This window comes from Odontomachus brunneus, unplaced genomic scaffold (assembly GCF_010583005.1).
Source record: "Odontomachus brunneus isolate Ranch 3 - 2012 unplaced genomic scaffold, Obru_v1 Obru_scaffold_168, whole genome shotgun sequence".
Lineage (NCBI taxonomy): Eukaryota > Metazoa > Arthropoda > Insecta > Hymenoptera > Formicidae > Odontomachus > Odontomachus brunneus.
In genome coordinates, this window is record NW_022639618.1 from 377,414 (window position 1) to 395,221 (window position 17,808).

General features: G+C 32.6%; 2 protein-coding genes across 6 annotated transcripts in view; both read left to right on the top strand.

The window, feature by feature from the left end:
- Positions 1 to 5,525, top strand: part of LOC116851224 — a 108,524-nt gene extending 102,999 nt beyond the window's left edge. For 3 of the 5 annotated variants that reach the window (XM_032830441.1, XM_032830440.1, XM_032830437.1), the window contains exons 11-12: positions 4,058 to 4,114; positions 4,688 to 5,525. In XM_032830441.1, the coding sequence (XP_032686332.1) occupies positions 4,058 to 4,114; positions 4,688 to 4,921 (291 nt within the window). In that variant the 3' untranslated portion in view covers positions 4,922 to 5,525. The remainder of the gene's footprint in view (positions 1 to 4,057; positions 4,115 to 4,687) is intronic. The other 2 variants (XM_032830438.1, XM_032830439.1) reach the window with 1 other exon arrangement.
- A 160-nt stretch (positions 5,526 to 5,685) lies between these two features.
- LOC116851226 (sodium-independent sulfate anion transporter-like) overlaps positions 5,686 to 17,808 on the top strand; it is a 220,725-nt gene continuing 208,602 nt past the window's right edge. The window contains exon 1 of the mRNA XM_032830443.1: positions 5,686 to 6,264. Within this exon, the coding sequence (XP_032686334.1) occupies positions 6,046 to 6,264 (219 nt within the window). The 5' untranslated portion in view covers positions 5,686 to 6,045. The remainder of the gene's footprint in view (positions 6,265 to 17,808) is intronic.

A 17,808-nucleotide genomic window follows, 5' to 3' on the forward strand; every position in this document is an offset into this window, starting at 1 on the left:
ATACAGTATAAAACCTTTCTTGATACAATTCGTAGGAAAGTAGAACGGATTAAACGAAACAGAAAAGTCAAATACCATTTTGCGAAATTCGCAATAGTTTTCGGCTAATTAATTATTTTGTCTAAACAAATTAGCGCTCGAGCTGGCGCGCGACCGTGATACACGTGAATTGCGGCTCGCTGCATCCCTTCGCCCATAGCTACGCTGTGTCTCGTAGCTATAGTTACCATAGTTACGAAACACAACGTAGCTATGAGCGAAGGGAGGCTGCGAGCCTCAATTCGCGTGTATCACGATCGCGCGCCGGCTCGAGCGCTAATTTGTTTAGACAAAATAATTAATTACTCGAAAACTATTGCGAATTTCGCAAAATAGTATTTGACTTTTCTGTTCCGTTTAATCCGTTTTATTTTCTTACGAATTGTATCGAGAAAAGTTTCGGACACCCTGTATAAATACTTACCAAAATATTTTATAAATATTTTTGTGACCTTAGATTCAATATATAGATTATAAATATTTATCATAAATATTATTAGGACCTTGAATAAGTTCTCGCTGATTTTTCGTGAAAATTAATGCTTTATTTAAAAAAAGTCGTAAAAAACATGTCACTGAAAGTATTGTCCATCGCTAACCACTACTTTTTCTCAACTTTCTGGCAGCATTTGAATTCCACGTCGGAAAAACGACTCGTCTTTTGAGGCTATCCAAGAATCGGCTCATTTTTTGGCATCTTTATAAGAATGGAAGTGCTGCTTAGTCAGGCCATGTGCCATCGATCGGAACAAGTAATAATCGGAAGGGGCAATGTCTGATGAATACGGCGGGTGGGGTAGGACTTCCCATTTAAACGTTTCCAAATAGGTTTTCATCGGTTGTGTAACATGTGGCCGAGCGTTGTCATGTTACAAAATCACTTTGTCATGTCTCTGCTCGTATGGCGGCCGTTTTTCCTTCAATGCTCGGCTCAAACGCATCAATTGTAGTCGATAGCGATCTCCCGTGGTTTCGTTCGGTTTGAGCAGCTTATAATAAACTACACCTAGCTAATCCCACCAAATGTAGAGCAGAAGCTTCAAGCCATGGATATTCGGCTTTGCCGACGATGTTAATGCATGGCCGGGCTTACCCCACGATCTTCTACGCTTAGGGTTATCGTAGTGTATCTATTTTTCATCGCCAGTCACGATATGATACAAAAAACCTTTCCTTTTCTGCCGTTGAAGCAGCTGTTCACACGTGAAAAGCCGTTTGACGTCTCTCGGCTTCAACTCGTACGGCACCCAATGTCCTTGCTTTTGAATCATTCCTAACCCAGCAAACACAATGTTACATGTAACGTACATATTAGTTGTAATTTCCTACTCAACAATATAACTGTTATATAACATGCGTGTTATGTAACAGTTATATTGTTGAGTAGGAAATTACAACTAACATGTACGTTACATGTAACATTGTGTTTGCTGGGAATACTTTCAAACGTTTCGAAACTGTTGTGTGATCAACTCCTATGATCAATCTAATGATTCTGCAAGTTCAGCTAGCGTCTGACATGAGTCTTTATAAAGTAATGCCTCCAATTCTTCGTCTTCAAACTTTTTCGGTGGGCCAGAGCGTTCTTTATCTTCAACATCAAAATCATTATTTTTGAAGCGTCTAAACCAATCTCTGCATGTTGTTTCCGACATGGTCGCCGTAAGTCTCAACAAGAATTCTGTATGCTTCAGCTGCAGATTTTTTTTTAATAAAGTAGTGCAGTAAAATTCCCCGCAAATACTCTTTTTTTGGCACGAAACTTGACATGTTTAACACTATGAAAAAAAAAGTTGTTTACACTTCGGCGAAATGACATACACTGAATTTCAAGCTTGTTTATAGTACTTCCTTATAGATGCGTTACCATCTTAAACTACACGCACGCAGTTCTGGTAACGCTATCTGTTGGAAAACAGTGAGAACTTATTCAAGGTCCTGATATAAAAAATATTTATTAAAATATATACATTTATATACATATATATACATTTATACACTTTTCTCTTTTCCTGAATTTTTCTTAAATTTTTCACTTTATTGTTTCACACGCTACTTAATTCAATTTAAATTGTACTTCGAAAATTTGCTTACCATTGCTGAGATTCGAACCTGAGATCTCTGGTTTTTGAGTTGTTTACCTTATCTACATCACTGTCACTTTGTCTGAGAGACGCTTCCTTGAAGTACTAATATGACTAAGATGAAGGGCATAAAAATAGCAGGATCTGCTGCATTTCTGTCGCCAATCTGCCGTTAGACTGCACACGGTAGGATCTGCTGCGTTTCTGCCGCCAATCTGCCATTAGATTGCGCACGGCATGATCTGCTGCGTTTCTGTCGCCAGTTTGCCGTCAAACTGCATGCGGCATGATTTGGTGCGTTTCTGCCGCCAATTTGCCGTCATACTGCACACAGCAGGATCTGCTGCGTTTCTGCCGCCAATCTGCCGTCAGACTGCATACGGCAGTATTTGCTCCGATTCTGTACTGAAAAAAGTCTGGTAATATTTACCACAGCCATTTGGTTGTGCGTTTTAGCATACTATTTGGTAAATAGTTACCAATATGGTAAATATTACCATATGTGTGGTAATAATTACAAAATAGTAACATAAATTTTTGATCTAGTCAACTCAATTAAATGATTTAATAAATAGTATTAAATACATTAGTAATAGTTAATACCAAATAAGGTAATAATTACCAACTTGAACGGCATCTCTGAATGTTATCTTGGGAAAGGAAAGTGTTGTGAGCATGAAACATCAATTAGCTCAGTGGTTAAAGCAGTCGTCCGACAACTGAAAGATCAAGGTTTGATTCCCGGCCTAGCAAACTGCGCTTTCGACATTTTTTTCTCACCGGAACGAAAAGAAGACGCAGGTGCGGACCGCCGCGACCCTAGTACGTGCTCCTCATTCTATCATCAAAGTTGGAATCAAGTATTATTTCAATATTTGCAAATATTTTTAATATGATAATTGTGATAATTATTACCATGCTTTGCGTAATTATAACAATTAAGTAGTTAAGATAATAGTATAATCATGTAATAGTGGTAAATATTACTAAACAATATGGTTTTATTTACTACATTATTTAATGATAGTTGATGATAGTCACCAAGCTTTGGTAACAATTACCATGATTCTTGGTTCATAATTACCAAATGATTTGGTCATATTCACCTCTATATTTAGTTGATACTATTTCACTAAATGATTTAGTAACTATAATTACACACAGACAGATAATTATTACCAGAAATTTTTCTCAGTGTGTCGCCAATCTTCCGTCAGGTTGCTAAACTGGTTCTGTTTAACTTCTGCTATCAGTCTACTATCAAACCTGTTTAACAGATCTTGTCTAAATACTGCTGGCATTCTGCTGAAATTATTTTATACTACTGAGCCCGTAACAATTCTAACGCCATTCTGCCTACAAAACTTGCAACAGGTGTTTGGTGAAATCTGTTTCCAGTAGACTTGGCTATTAGGATATACATATACATATACATACATTTATGTGTATAAAAAAGTATATAAGTACCAAATGAATCATTGTGTGGGAAAAATATGTACTAAAATTATTTAATATATTGAATAGATTACTTTATTTTTCCTTTCTTCGATGTGCGATTTCATTTGTAATTTTGCTTTCGGAATGTGTGCTTGCCGATGTCATAGAAAAATAAGCGACGTTCGTATTGTGTCCTGAGATAGAAATGCTGCCTTTATTAATAACGGAAAGAAAAACGGTAGTAGATTTGTCAATGCTAAACGTGGTCATCGACGTGAACATCTGATAACATGGTAACCTAATTTCATAAATAAACAAAAAATAAGAGATCGCTAGCATAAAACGTCACTTAGTTTGTCACTAGTCAAAAAACGGTTTGAAAAATACACGACTCGATGCTCGATTGCATGTGCACACTGAAACTCTCTAATTTAAGGCAGCAAACGCGCTGCACGTGTAACGGATACCTTTCCAGAAATCGGGTACTGTTTTTTCAGAAAATGAACAAAAGCAAAAATCTACGGCGACTTTTACCGAAAGGCAGCATTTCTAAGGTATCTATCCAAATCCATGTAGAGTCAAATCGTATGCTGTGGTAAGTCGTCAGATAATATCGGTGTTTTACATGTCGTGCATATAATATAATGAATGCGATGCGTGACGATCGTGATTACGATATTTTGATACATAAGTATTCTATAATATTTACATGCGCTAACAAATATTGAAACTTATGGAAGCTTATGGCAGTACTTTTAAACTTCTTCAAAAGTCAATTTTTTCGAAATCTTAATTTTAAATCTAATAAAATATTCCATTCATACATGGAAAATATTTGGAAAATAATACGACTCTCTCAAGTTACTAAAAATCATGAAGTCGATTAAATTCATTGTAAAATAAACATAGAGTTTTGAAATTCCAAATTTTCTACGACTGCTACTTGGATTATAGTTTGTTGATTGCTAAACTCATGCTGGTGATACGGTGTAACATTCTTTTCTTTTATATATATATATATATATATATATATATATATATATATATATATATCAGCAATATTCGGCACATATCATAACAAGTAATATTATTTTTTTTTAAATTCTCATGCAAAATGTGAATTGTAGGTATTCGATGACGTTGCTGTGGAGCTGACGATGGCATTGCTGCAATACTTTAACGGCAGTCCTGCAGAGGAGCAACTTTATGCATGCATGAAATCATTGGCGCGTTTCACGCAGATCAGTGGTCAAGAAGTACCTCAGCTTATACAAATGATCGGGCCTGAGCCAAACAAGTTCAGGGGGACTTCTCAGAGAATCGATGAACAGATTGATCAAGTCAACAAAAAGCTACGCTAAATATTTTTCGAAATGTCAAGGAAAAAGCCGTATTCCAAACGCGAGATGAAATCAAACGCACTACATCCAAATGGATTTTTATTTAGAGATACTTATTCTCTCTCATCATTCTCTCTCTCCTCCTCTCTCTCACGCGTGTTATGATTATTATTAATTATTGTTGTCACTTTAATATTATTATTATTTTATTATTATTATTACACAACTATATTATAATTATTATCATTGTTGTTGTTGTTATTGTTGTTGTGATAGTCATGCGAGGTGCTGTGTATTCTCAATCTTCTTTTCACTTTTGTATTATGATAGTGTGACTTTTTCATAGAGAGCCGATATTAGCATAGCGCTCCGCTGCTTTGATGAAAAACAGATGGAAGCGAAAGCCATTGCGCGTGATGTAATGATAACCAATATCCTTGCTTATACGCGCGATTGTGTGTTTTCTAATATCTCTTTATAGATATTCGGCGCGACAAAACATATGGATTAACTATATTGTTAGAATGGGGAGCCGCAGGAGCCAGACGCGCTCCACTGATTATATCTACATTTGGCGCGACGGGAAGCATCATGCGAATACGCAATAAATGCTAGCGAGAACGAAGCTCTGTGACACTGATTATTTTATTCCCGCCGATTCCGTTGAGAGACACATGTGAAAAGTTTTGAGTGTGTCATTGCCAGTTCACTGCGTGTCTTGATTAGGATGGTAACAATTGTAAATAACAGACTGTTATAGAAGTTGCTCATTAACATCTATCAATCTCATATCAAGGTTTTCCATACGCGAAGATCTTTATCAAATTGTCAACAGTGCTGCACGTGTAAAGAAAACGCCGATCGAGCGAAGATAGTATTAAGCGAAGCTTCTCTTCGGCCTCCGTTTATACGGAGCTTTAGGGATACACAGGGGATATGTACGTTACATCACATACATGATAAGATCTGTGACCGAACCGAATCATACAGTGTGCTATGCGACGATTCGCTGCGGCAGACAGATATCGCGATATTTACACACATCTCGTGTTAAATTTCGCTTAAATTCGGTCGCGCGGTAAGTACGAGGAATCGTGCATTGGTTCTCGTAAGTGATATATTAATTGTTGATATCTCGCTAAACGATGTCTACGACCACGAAGATGTTTGAAATTGAGGAATGCTCACGATCGACGAAGCGGAAGTATCATTTTGCGATGGCTAAATACGTGCCTATATTCGGCTGGTTACCGCAATATAGCCGAATGAAAGCCATGTCGGATCTCATCGCGGGTATCACTCTGGGCCTCACTATGATTCCGCAGAGTATAGCTTATGCTGCATTGGCTGACCTAACAGCACAGGTATTGTAACTTTTTCTCCTTATCGTGTTCTTCTTATCATGTTGCACATCGACTTCACTAATAAATAAAAAAGAGAAGAAAAATATGTTTAAGTGCAAATTGTTTTCATTCAGCGCACCTGCACGAAAAAAAAATAATTTGCTGCAGCAGCAAATTAATTTGCTACATATGGACAGTTAAATATAATTCGCTGTGTTAGCTACTTTTTTTGCTGTAGGAACCTATTTTCTTACTATGATAACAAGAAAATCTACTCTTACAGCAAGAAAAGTGGCTAACGTAGCAAATTTGCTACAGATAGACAACTAAACATAATTTTCTGCTTTAGCTATTTTTTTTGTTGAAGGAGTAGACTTTCTTGTTATCGTAGCAAGAAAATTGGCTTCTGTAACAAGGAAAAAGTGGCTAATACATAAAATTATGTTTAGTTGTCCATATAACAGATCTTTTTTTCCGTGTGGATGTGTTACACTTAGGGTTGGGAAAGTTCCTTCTCAAAAATAACTCGTTGCCTTTATCGTTACTTAACTTTTTACAGTTTAATGAGGACATCGCGTTTTATTTCAATCGATTCTATAAACTAACTTTTAACCACATTGATTATACATAATCAATATAAATTAAATCAATATAATATATTATAAATCAATATAATATATTATTGTAAATATGTTTCTGCATTAGTTACTGAAATATAGAAATAAACGCACACCATGCGATATTGTGGTGAAATAAATAAATTTCCATAAATCTAAGAAAAGGAAAACAATTCGGATAGTAAAGGAATAAAATAAATAACAAATCATTAAAATTTCCCCGATGGAAAAAATTTGCTGAAAATACAATGAAATCGTCGAAAAAAGAAATGAAAGTTATTGAAAAGTTGCTGAAAATATTTCATAATGAATCATGATTTTCATTATAAATTGTTATGAAAAATGTGACGAAACAATAAATTTTAAATGAATATTGATGAAAAGTAATGAAAACATTTTGAAATATTTAATGTTATAAAATCTACTGAATTTCAATGAAAACTGAGTAAATTGTATTGAATCTCTGCTATATTGATGAAAAAAATTTGTGAAAATATATTTCAATAATTTTCAAAAATTTTCTGAATTGCGCTGAACCTTGATGAAACAATAATTCATAATACATTGTAAATAAGTACTTTATGTACTTCATTTATTGACCAATGAAAAACTTCGTGAAAAAGTTTTTAATAAATAATGAAATCTTGCTGAATTTCACTGATAATTGATGATGTTAATTAAAATTTAATTTCTTTATTTTTCTATATATTAGGATATGAAAACTCTTTCTCATTGAAATGTTGATGAAAATTACTGAAATATATGGAAATCTGATTTCTTCACTATGTTTCAACATAAATTCATACGATTGTTAATTTGCATCTAATATTGTATTTAGAGCAATTGTACCTAGAGCAGTCGTTAATTAGTATATATAATATTTGCATGTAGACTAACAGAAATATGAAATTTCATATTATTTATAAAGATAGTCTTTTTAATTAGATGTATTGGTGTCTTTAAAAAAATAATTACATATTTAAAAAATACCATAATTATTTTGGTAAAAATATCCATATTTATTGTAATAGAAGTATACAATAAATATGGGTATTTTTACTAAAATAATTACGGTATATTTTTTAATTATGGTATAATATTAAGGTATATTTTTAAATTTGTAATTATTTTTTTAAAGACACTTATACATCTAATTAAAAAGACTATCTTTATAAATAATATGAAATTTCATATTTCTTTTAATTTATATGCAAATATTACATATGCTAATTAACGATTGCTCTAGATGCAATATTGCTCTAAATGCAATATTAGATGCAAATTAACCCTCCGTCTGCAATCTGGGTTTTTTGCGACTCAGGCAAAATTTTATTTTCAAATTTCTTCGAAATGACGGGAAGGTGGTTTCCAGTTACCTCTCGTAAAAAATATTGTTAATAATAGGATTTTACTCACCAAGCGGCGTCAGTCCATGATAATTGATTTTCGAATAGTACGGGGTCAAAGTTGAACAACAAAAGACCCAGATTGCAGACGGCGTTAGTATTTTCGGAAATAATTGAAATTAAATGTTAATGATTTTTTTAAATATTTAATGCAAAATAAGCTTTTCTAATGCTAAAATTAGCCTTTTCAATGCTAAAATAAAGTTTTTTAATGTTGCGGGCCAAGCAAAACATAGTTCTATATATTTATAACATAATAAATAATATTGTTGCACATCATTTCCATCTATTTAAATACAAAAGTAGATTAATCCTATTTGGTTTTTGTATTTCTCATTTCATTCCTCTTTTATCTAAACATGTATTTCTAATAATTATTTCGCTAACAATCGGTTAGTGAGAAGGAAGTAGAAGTAAAAGGATGACAAAAAATTTTTTATTGTTGTGCGATGTGTGAATTATCAGTGTGCAAAGAGCATTGTACACATTATTGCTAAAACTGTGCCTTATAAACATAGTACTTTTATATAATTTTTTTTCTATCACTTATTTACTTAGATAACCAAACCTGCGCGAGTAGATTTCGCGTAGTGTCTGTAGATAGAATGGTAACAAATTGTACACAGAATCTGTCACCAATCTGTCATCAGAACAGATTCTGTGTACAATTTGTTACCATTCTATCTACAGACACTACGCGAAATCTACTCGCGCAGGTTTGGTTATCTAAGTAAATAAGTGATAGAAAAAAAATTATATAAAAGTACTATGTTTATAAGGCACAGTTTTAGCAATAATGTGTACAATGCTCTTTGCACACTGGTAATTCACACATCGCACAACAATAAAAAGTTTTTTGTCATCCTTTTACTTCTACTTCCTTCTCACTAACCGATTGTTAGCGAAATAATTATCTGACTGACGGCAGATTGCGCACAGATTCTGTTTCCTAGATAGGCTATTTAATTCTATCAAGGACCATATGTACGCTATTAAATGGGGCAGTTTCACATACACACCATGTAAAACTCCGAGAGGAGTCAAGATAATTATATTGTGCAATAATTGTACATATATACACAATAAAAAACAATGTTTTACTTTTTAAAATTGTATTAAACATTTCTTATAGAAAAGCAACAATAACGAAATATAGAAATTACGAGAGAAAATAGAGAAATAACGAGTACAAGTATAGAATAGTACAACGATTAAATGGCTATTTAAAGGTGTACATATGCCATCTCTGGTAAAAATTGTTCTTACAATTTTACATACAATTTCTCATATTATTATTATTTTTAATGTCATTATGTCATTAAATATGAACGATTTAACCGTCATGCAATAAATACTGAAGGCAGCAGTACCGAATAAAATATTAAACCTGATCTACAATGTGGTCTTTGCTTCCTGTTTCTTGTTCTCTGTCTTTTTTGAAGTTGAAGGCTGAAGGTGTGAGTCAGAAAGAGATAAAGAAAAAGAAACAAGAGGCAAATGACACATTGTAGATCAAGCTTTAGTCTCGCCATGTAAATAACTTATATAGAATTTTTGTCATGGTTTATTTGAAAATATATCATGCTTCGATTTTGATAAAATTTAATACAATCTGAATTGGACGATCAACCAAATTAATTCGCACATGTAAAAGCACATGCAAAGTATTTTATGTATTTTATATATTTTATGTATTTTATTAGCATGATGGCAAAATGTCATTATCTGTTGTTTTATTGCAGTAATTTTCTATACAGTTTTCTATACAGTTCTAGAAATATATAGAGGTAGAAAATTAATTTCGAATTCTCGTGCCGGTCTCTCTTACATTATTTATACGCTAAATGGTTTCGTCTATATTTTGCGGTTTAAAAGACGAACAAACTCTACGATTTTTTTCTTTAAACTATAAGTGGGCAATACAAAGCTCTTTTTATCAAGTGAGGAATTGGCGTAGTGAGGAAAGGCGACGGACGATTATCCAAAAATATCTTCGGTTCAAGTTTGAATCTCACTAGAGAAAATCTTAAAAATTATGAAAAAATAATATAGAAAAACTTTTTCTTCATTGTATTTTACGAGTATTTATGAGTATTTATGAGAAAGCACTCATTCTATGAGTAATTATGAAAAATTATGAGATTATTTTCTAAATTTAATTGAAGAACATACGAAACGACAGGATCTGCGCGCAATCTGCCATCAGAGTCTGTCGGCAGGCTCTGCGCACAATCTGCCGCCAATCTGATGTCAGAGTCTGTTAGCAGACCCTGTCAGCAGTCTGACGGCAGATTGGGGACGCAGATGACTACGAATCTGTCGACAGATCCTATTCGAATTCGACAGATCCTGTTGTCAATCTGACTCACAGATTGCTTACTGGATATATATTCTTTATTAATGTATATTTTATAATTTCACGTATTTTTATAATATAAATTTCTTTTTGGTTTAAATCTTGCTTTATGTGATATTTATTAATTTTATGAATCACTATAAAATTACCCCACATTCAAGTCTTAAAATAATTATATTTTTTGGAGCGAATGTACAATTTTTTGAAAGATCATAGAATATGAAACAGTTTTTCTTAATATTACTTTATTGCTAAATCATGTATTTTAAAGTAAATTTCCATTTTCGATTCATCTTGATTTACTTTTGAATTTTTATTAAAAAAGGTTTAAGTATTTGGGTTTCACAACTATATAGTAATGTAGTAGAAATAGTGAGAAATAACTCTAAATTTTTTTAGATTTTTTGAAAGCCTTGAACAATAAAAGTTTTGAGCTGGACAAAATATACCCAGATTGCAGACGGAGTCAGTAAAAATAAGATTGCAAACGAAGGGTTAACAATCGTACGAATGTTATATTGAACATAGTGAAGAAATCAGATTTCCATATATTTCAGTAAAGTTCGATATATTTCAGTAATTGTCATCGACATTTCAGTGAGAGAGTTTTCATATCCTAATATATAGAAGAATAAAAACATTAAATTTTAATTAGCATCATCAATTATAATCATCAATTATATTAATTATAAGTGAAGAAATTCAGCATGATTTCATTATTTATTCGAAACATTTTCATGAAGTTTTTTATTGATTTTTCAATAAATGAGGTGCATAAAGTATTTATTTACAATTCATTATGAATTACTATTGTTTCATCAAGGTTCAGTAAAATTTTGAAAATTATTGAGAAATATTTTCACAAATTTTTTTCATCAATATTTTAGCAAAAATTCAATACAATTTACTCAGTTTTCATTGAAATTCAGTAGATTTCATAATATTAAATATTTCAAAATGTTTTCATTACTTTTCATCAATATTCATTTAAAATTCATTGTTTCATCACATTTTTCATAACAATTTATAATGAAAATCATGATTCATCGTGAAATATTTTCAGCAAGTTTTCAATAACTTTCATTTCTCTTTTCGACGATTTCATTGTATTTTCAGCAAATTTTTTCCATCAGGGTATATATAAATTTTAACCTTTAATCTCCCAAACATCCGTATGGAACAATGCTAACATACCCATACAGCTCAAAACGTTGAAAAAACGTTGATGAAACGTTGCAACGTTGAAGTGCGGATGTTTTTTCTACATGAAATTTATATTGATTTTTCAACATTGATTACAACATATAGCTGCAATGTTGAATATATATTGAACAAAAAATGTAATATTTTGCAACATTGCAACAATAGGGAGCATTGAAAATTATATTATTGATAATATTAATAAAAAAATTTTATTATATAATAATAATAAAATAAATTATTATTAAATTTTATTATATTAACATATATGTATATACATATGCATATTATACATATACATATTAATACATATGCATATTACATTACAATATATCATAATCATATATATTTTTCTTATTGTTTATATATAAAATTGAAATGCGTTTAAGCAATTTTGCGCAAACTCTGAATATTCTTTTATTTCATAATATTCTCTATTATATAGAGTCTGACGCAAGCTAATTGATAACAAAAAATCGATAACAAAAAATGCATAAAAAATATTAAACTGAAAGAAATGGTCAAAGTCATTTTGCAAATAAACTTTAGAGATATTAAATAAAATAGATAGGCGAATCAATATGTGTATTTGCTATATGTGTATTTGCTAGGTACGTTATAATTAGGGATGTCCGGCAACTATCCGGCCTATCCAGCCATCTTTTTACAATCCGGTCTAAGCGGATTTCATTAGTATCCGGCCGGATAACCAGATATTAATTTATTAGTATAAGTTTGAAAATTTGCGCCATTAATGTAAGATTCGAAATTCAAAGTTCTCTAAGAACAAACAAACTAATTATCTTTTATTAAGTCAACTCTGTAATATACAATCTTTCTGAAAATTTATTTTCAACAATGCTTGTGCCGCCAAAGTGACCCGCTCTCTCAGATCATTACAATCATGGACGTAATATACATGGACCCCGCATACGGTCAGAAAAGTGAAGCCAACATGTAGAAAGAGACCATATACATAATACATATAGACATAATACATATAGACTCCGTATACAATCAGAAAAGAGGAGCCAATATATAGAGCCCCTCTGTTCTCTGTCTCTTTCTGTACAGACAAAGTGCAATAAGATTTAAGTAAGACTTTTATTTGCCAGTCTAGTCGGGGTGCTGTTGCGCTCTATGATATTATGGAAACGAGAAATGAATGCACGCGTAACAAAAAAGTGATAAAATAGGAAGAAAACTATAGCTCCTCTTGCTCTCTTTCTTTTTGCTCTCTTTCTAGATGTTGGCTTCACTCTATTAGACGACAGAACATAAGGCATTCGGAGTCCATATACTATGTCCATGAGCACAATACACGATATGTGACGCGCGATATTCAATGAACGTATAGTTTTACCGGAATACCTGTACTCTGATTGGATATTGCTTGTCACATATCGCTTGTCACATATCGCATGTTGCGTCGCACATCGCGCTGGTCTGCAAGAGCCATAAGAAGAGAAACAAAAACTCTGTTGTAAGGGGTGAGGCCTAGTTGCACACACCCCGATTGGATACGGAGTGTAATCCCAGTAAGCAATCTGTGCGCAGACTGGCGTCAGACTGGCAACAGGATCTGTCGAATTCGAGCAGGATTTATCGACAGATTCATAGTCATCTGCGTTCCCAATCTGCCGTCAGACTGCTGACAGGGTCTGCTAACAGTGACATAAGATTGGCGGCAGAGCCTGCCGAAAAACTCTGACGGCAGTTTGCGCGCAGATCCTGTCGTTTCGTAAGTTCTTCAATTAAATTTTTGGTAGAAAATTTTCTCATAATTTTCATACAAACTCATAGAATGAGCGCTTTTTCATAAATACTTATAAATAGTCGTAAAATACAATGAAAGAAAAGTTTTTCTATATTATTTTTTCATAATTTTTAAGATTTTCTTTGGTGAGATTCGAACCGAAGACATTTTTGGGTAATCGTCCGTCGCCTTTCCTCACTACGCCAATTCCTCACTTGATAAAAAGTGCTTTGTATTGCCCACTTAAAGTTTAAGGAAGAAAAATCTTAGAGTTTGTTTGCCTTTTAAACCGCAACATATAGACGAAACCGTTTAGCGTATAAATAATGTAAGCGATATAATTAGAGAGAGATTATCGGCACGATAATTCGAAATTAATTTTCTACCAAAGACTGTATAGAAAATTACTGCAATAAAACAGCAGATAATGATATTTTTCCATTATGCTAATAAAATACTTTGCACGTGCTTTTAATGTGAGAATTAATTTGGTCGATCGTCCAGTTCAGATTGTATTAAGTTTTATCAAAATCGAAGCATGATATATTTTCAAATAAACCATCACAAAAATTCTATAAAAGTTATTTACATGGCGAGACTAATATTTTATTCGATGCTGCTGCCTTCAGTACTTATTGCTTCTGAACATAAATCGTTCAGATTTAATGACATAATGACATTAAAAGTAATAATTATATGAGAAATTATGAGAACAATTTTTACTAGGGATGGCATATGTACGTCTTTAAATGACCATTTAACTGTTGTACTATTCTATACTTGTACTTGTTATTTCTCTATTTTCTCTCGTAATTTTTATATTTCGTTATTGTTGCTTTTTTATAAGAAATGTTTAATACAATTTTAAAAAGTAAAAATTGTTTTTTATTGGGTATATGTGTACCATTATTGCACAATATAATTATCTTGACTTCTCTCGGAGTTTTATATGGTGTGTATGTGAAACTTCCACATTTAATAGCGTACATATGGTCCTTGATAGAATTAAATAGCCTATCTAGGAAACAGAATCTGCGCACAATCTGCCGTCAGTCTGTCGTCAGAGTCTGTCGACAGGCTCTGTGCACAGTCTGTCACCAATCTGTTATCAGAACAGATTCTGTATACAATCTGTTGCCATTCTGTCTATAGACATTGTTGACAGACTCTGCGCGAAATCTGCTCGCGCAGGTTTGGCTATCTGGGATAATTAGTTAGATCTAGTTTGATTTAGAAATTCACTAGATAAAGTAGAGTACCGGTTGATAGTATGCAATTGAGTCTGTGTGCAATTGGAACAGTCTCGTTGTAAGCTACGTGGCGTAAATATTCTACAAAAACATCTTATGATCCATTTTAATGACCAATTATGTATTAAATTATATGGCAAATATAGGCAAACTTTATATAATTTCCCACACGACACACTTTATCCTGAGGATATTCCAAAATGTCCCAGTTTGACGAAGACAATCCTAGAGATATCCCAGTAGGATATCGTAAGATATCATAAGATATTCTGTTAATATCTTACGATATCTGACATATCAAAATATTTTACTATATTTTGCTCTGCATTTGGCTCTGCATATTACGAAATATAATATTTTACAATACCGACAGATTATTTATTGCACGTAACGTTATATACATATATGACTATATGCCCAGATAGCCAAATGATACTGTGCCAGCACAGTATCAGTAAATTCGGTCATACCTTTTCAGCAGATTCCGATTCACGTCCGATTCTGCGTCCGCATTAAGCTTCGTTTTTGACAACACGGTCTGGTAATATATGACGAAGAAAGTGCAGTAAAATTCGAATATATCCTGCTAAGTGTTAGCAGAAGTGTAACAAAACTTGCGCACATCATGTTTTTACAGTATGACAATAAAAACGTAGCAAAAATCAAGCAGGACGTGCCGTCACAACGTGACAACAAAATTGGAGCATAGCCTGTTATCACGAAGTGACAGCAAAAACGCAGCAAAAATTGAGCAGGACGTGCCGTCACGAACTTCTAAAAATATTCATTTTGAATTACTTACAGAACAATAGATGTATACTTTATAAATTTTTTTACATATAATCTGTATTATTTTTTTCTAATAGAAATTATTCGTAAATGTCAAAACGTTTGCTGATTTTACTTGAAAATTTTAAATTATTTGATTCCAATGTTACATCACAGTTAAACATTCTTCACTGGCACTAGTGGGACTCGAACTTGGATCCGAGGCACCTCTCGATTATAAGTCTGTTGCTTTAAACACTACACTACTTCGTCGATCGATATAATCGTTTTACATTTTGTCTATATGTGTTGTAATTAACACAGTAATATAATTTTCTGATAATATGATTTAATAAAATGATTTAATTTCAATAAAAATTTTATTTTTTGTACTTTTATTGTTAATTTAACCCATAGCTAATGATGTGAGGTCTACAAAATCCCGTACATTCCATTTCGTTATATTTAAATTTTTATATCGTATTAATAAACATTTTTTTATCGTTAACTGTTATTAAATAAATAAAGTCATGAAAGACTATAAGTTTTGAGTAATTATAAAATAATACAATTAAAAAAAAATCTATCTTATTATATAAGATTATTTATCTTATTATATATTATATAAGATTTAATTAAATTGATTAAATTTACGTATAAATCTATAAAAATTAACACTTATTATAAGCTATGGGATGTCTGTCTAATGTAACTATAAAATGTAAATAACATTAGATAATAATAGTAATTTTTCACGAACTCTCAAAGTATCTCAAGTAATGATTCGCGAAATATTCATTATAATAAAGTCCCAAAGAATACATTAGAATGAATTAGACTCGGATAATTATTATGGAATAATTATTATGGATAATTATTCAGGAATTCTTCAGATATTTATTTTTCTAACTCTGTAGATATTTTTAAAAATGAACTCTCTATGAATTTCTATTCATCTCTGTGCTATTTGGGTAATTTACCACCAAACACGAGGTAACAGTAACAAAACAGTTATAATTTCTCACTCGACAATGTAAACAACTACATTGTTGAGCGAAAAATTATAACTGACAGACTTATGTAACTTGGTGTTTGCTAGGTTACTTTGAGCAATTTATTATATATGTATAAATATCATACAAATTTTATATGTTGTACAATTCTATTTTTATCTAATCTACCTAATATTATATTATAATCTAGCATAATCTTAATATATATTGGGAATACAAATAAGTATCCGCCGTTTTTTATCAAAAATTGGGCATTTATTGTGAAAGAACGGTACCTTATATTTTATTCAAAGTATTGTCCATTGCTAGCCATTACTTTTTCCCATCTTTCTGGCAGCATACGGATACTGCGTCGGAAGAACGCTTCATCTTTTGAAGCTACCCACGAATCGACCCAATTTTTAGTATCTTCATATGATGTGAAGTGCTGCTCAGACAGGTCGTGCGTCATCGATCGAAATAAGTGATAGTCAGAGGGAGCAATGTCTGATGAATGCGGTGGGTGGAGTAAAACTTCCCAATTGAGTGTTTCCAAGTAGGTTTTGACCGGCGCCGCAACATGTGGACAAACATTATTATGCAGGAGAATAATTTTGTCGTGTCTGGAGTAGTAGTGGGCGCGTATTTCCTTGAGTGCTCGGCTCATTCTTATCAATTGTGTTCGGTAGAGAGCCCCAGTAATGGTTTCGTTTAGTTTGAGCAACTCATAATACACGACACCAAGCTGATCCCACCAAATACACAACATGAGTTTTTCTCCATGAATATTCGGCTTGGCTGTCGATGTTGAAGCATGGCCACGTAGTCTCCATGATTTCCTCTTCTTTGGGTTATCGTAGTGGATCCATTTTTCATCACCAGTGACTATACGATGCAAAAAACCCGTTTATGCCTGGCAAGCAGCATTTCATATGTTCAAAATCGGCGTTCAATGTTTCTCGGCTTCAGTTCATATGGAACCCAATTTCCTTGCTTTTGAATCATTCCTAACGATTTTAAACGATGTGAAATTGCTTGTTGAATCACTATTAATGTAAGTGCAAGTTCTTCTTGCGTTTGGTACGAATCTTCCTCCAATAATGCTTCCAATTCTGCGTCTTCGTACACTTTTGGCCTTCCGCTACGTTCTTTGTCTTCGACGTCAAACTCACCGTTTTTAAACTTTTGAAACCACTCACAACTTCTCTCACTTAAAGCAG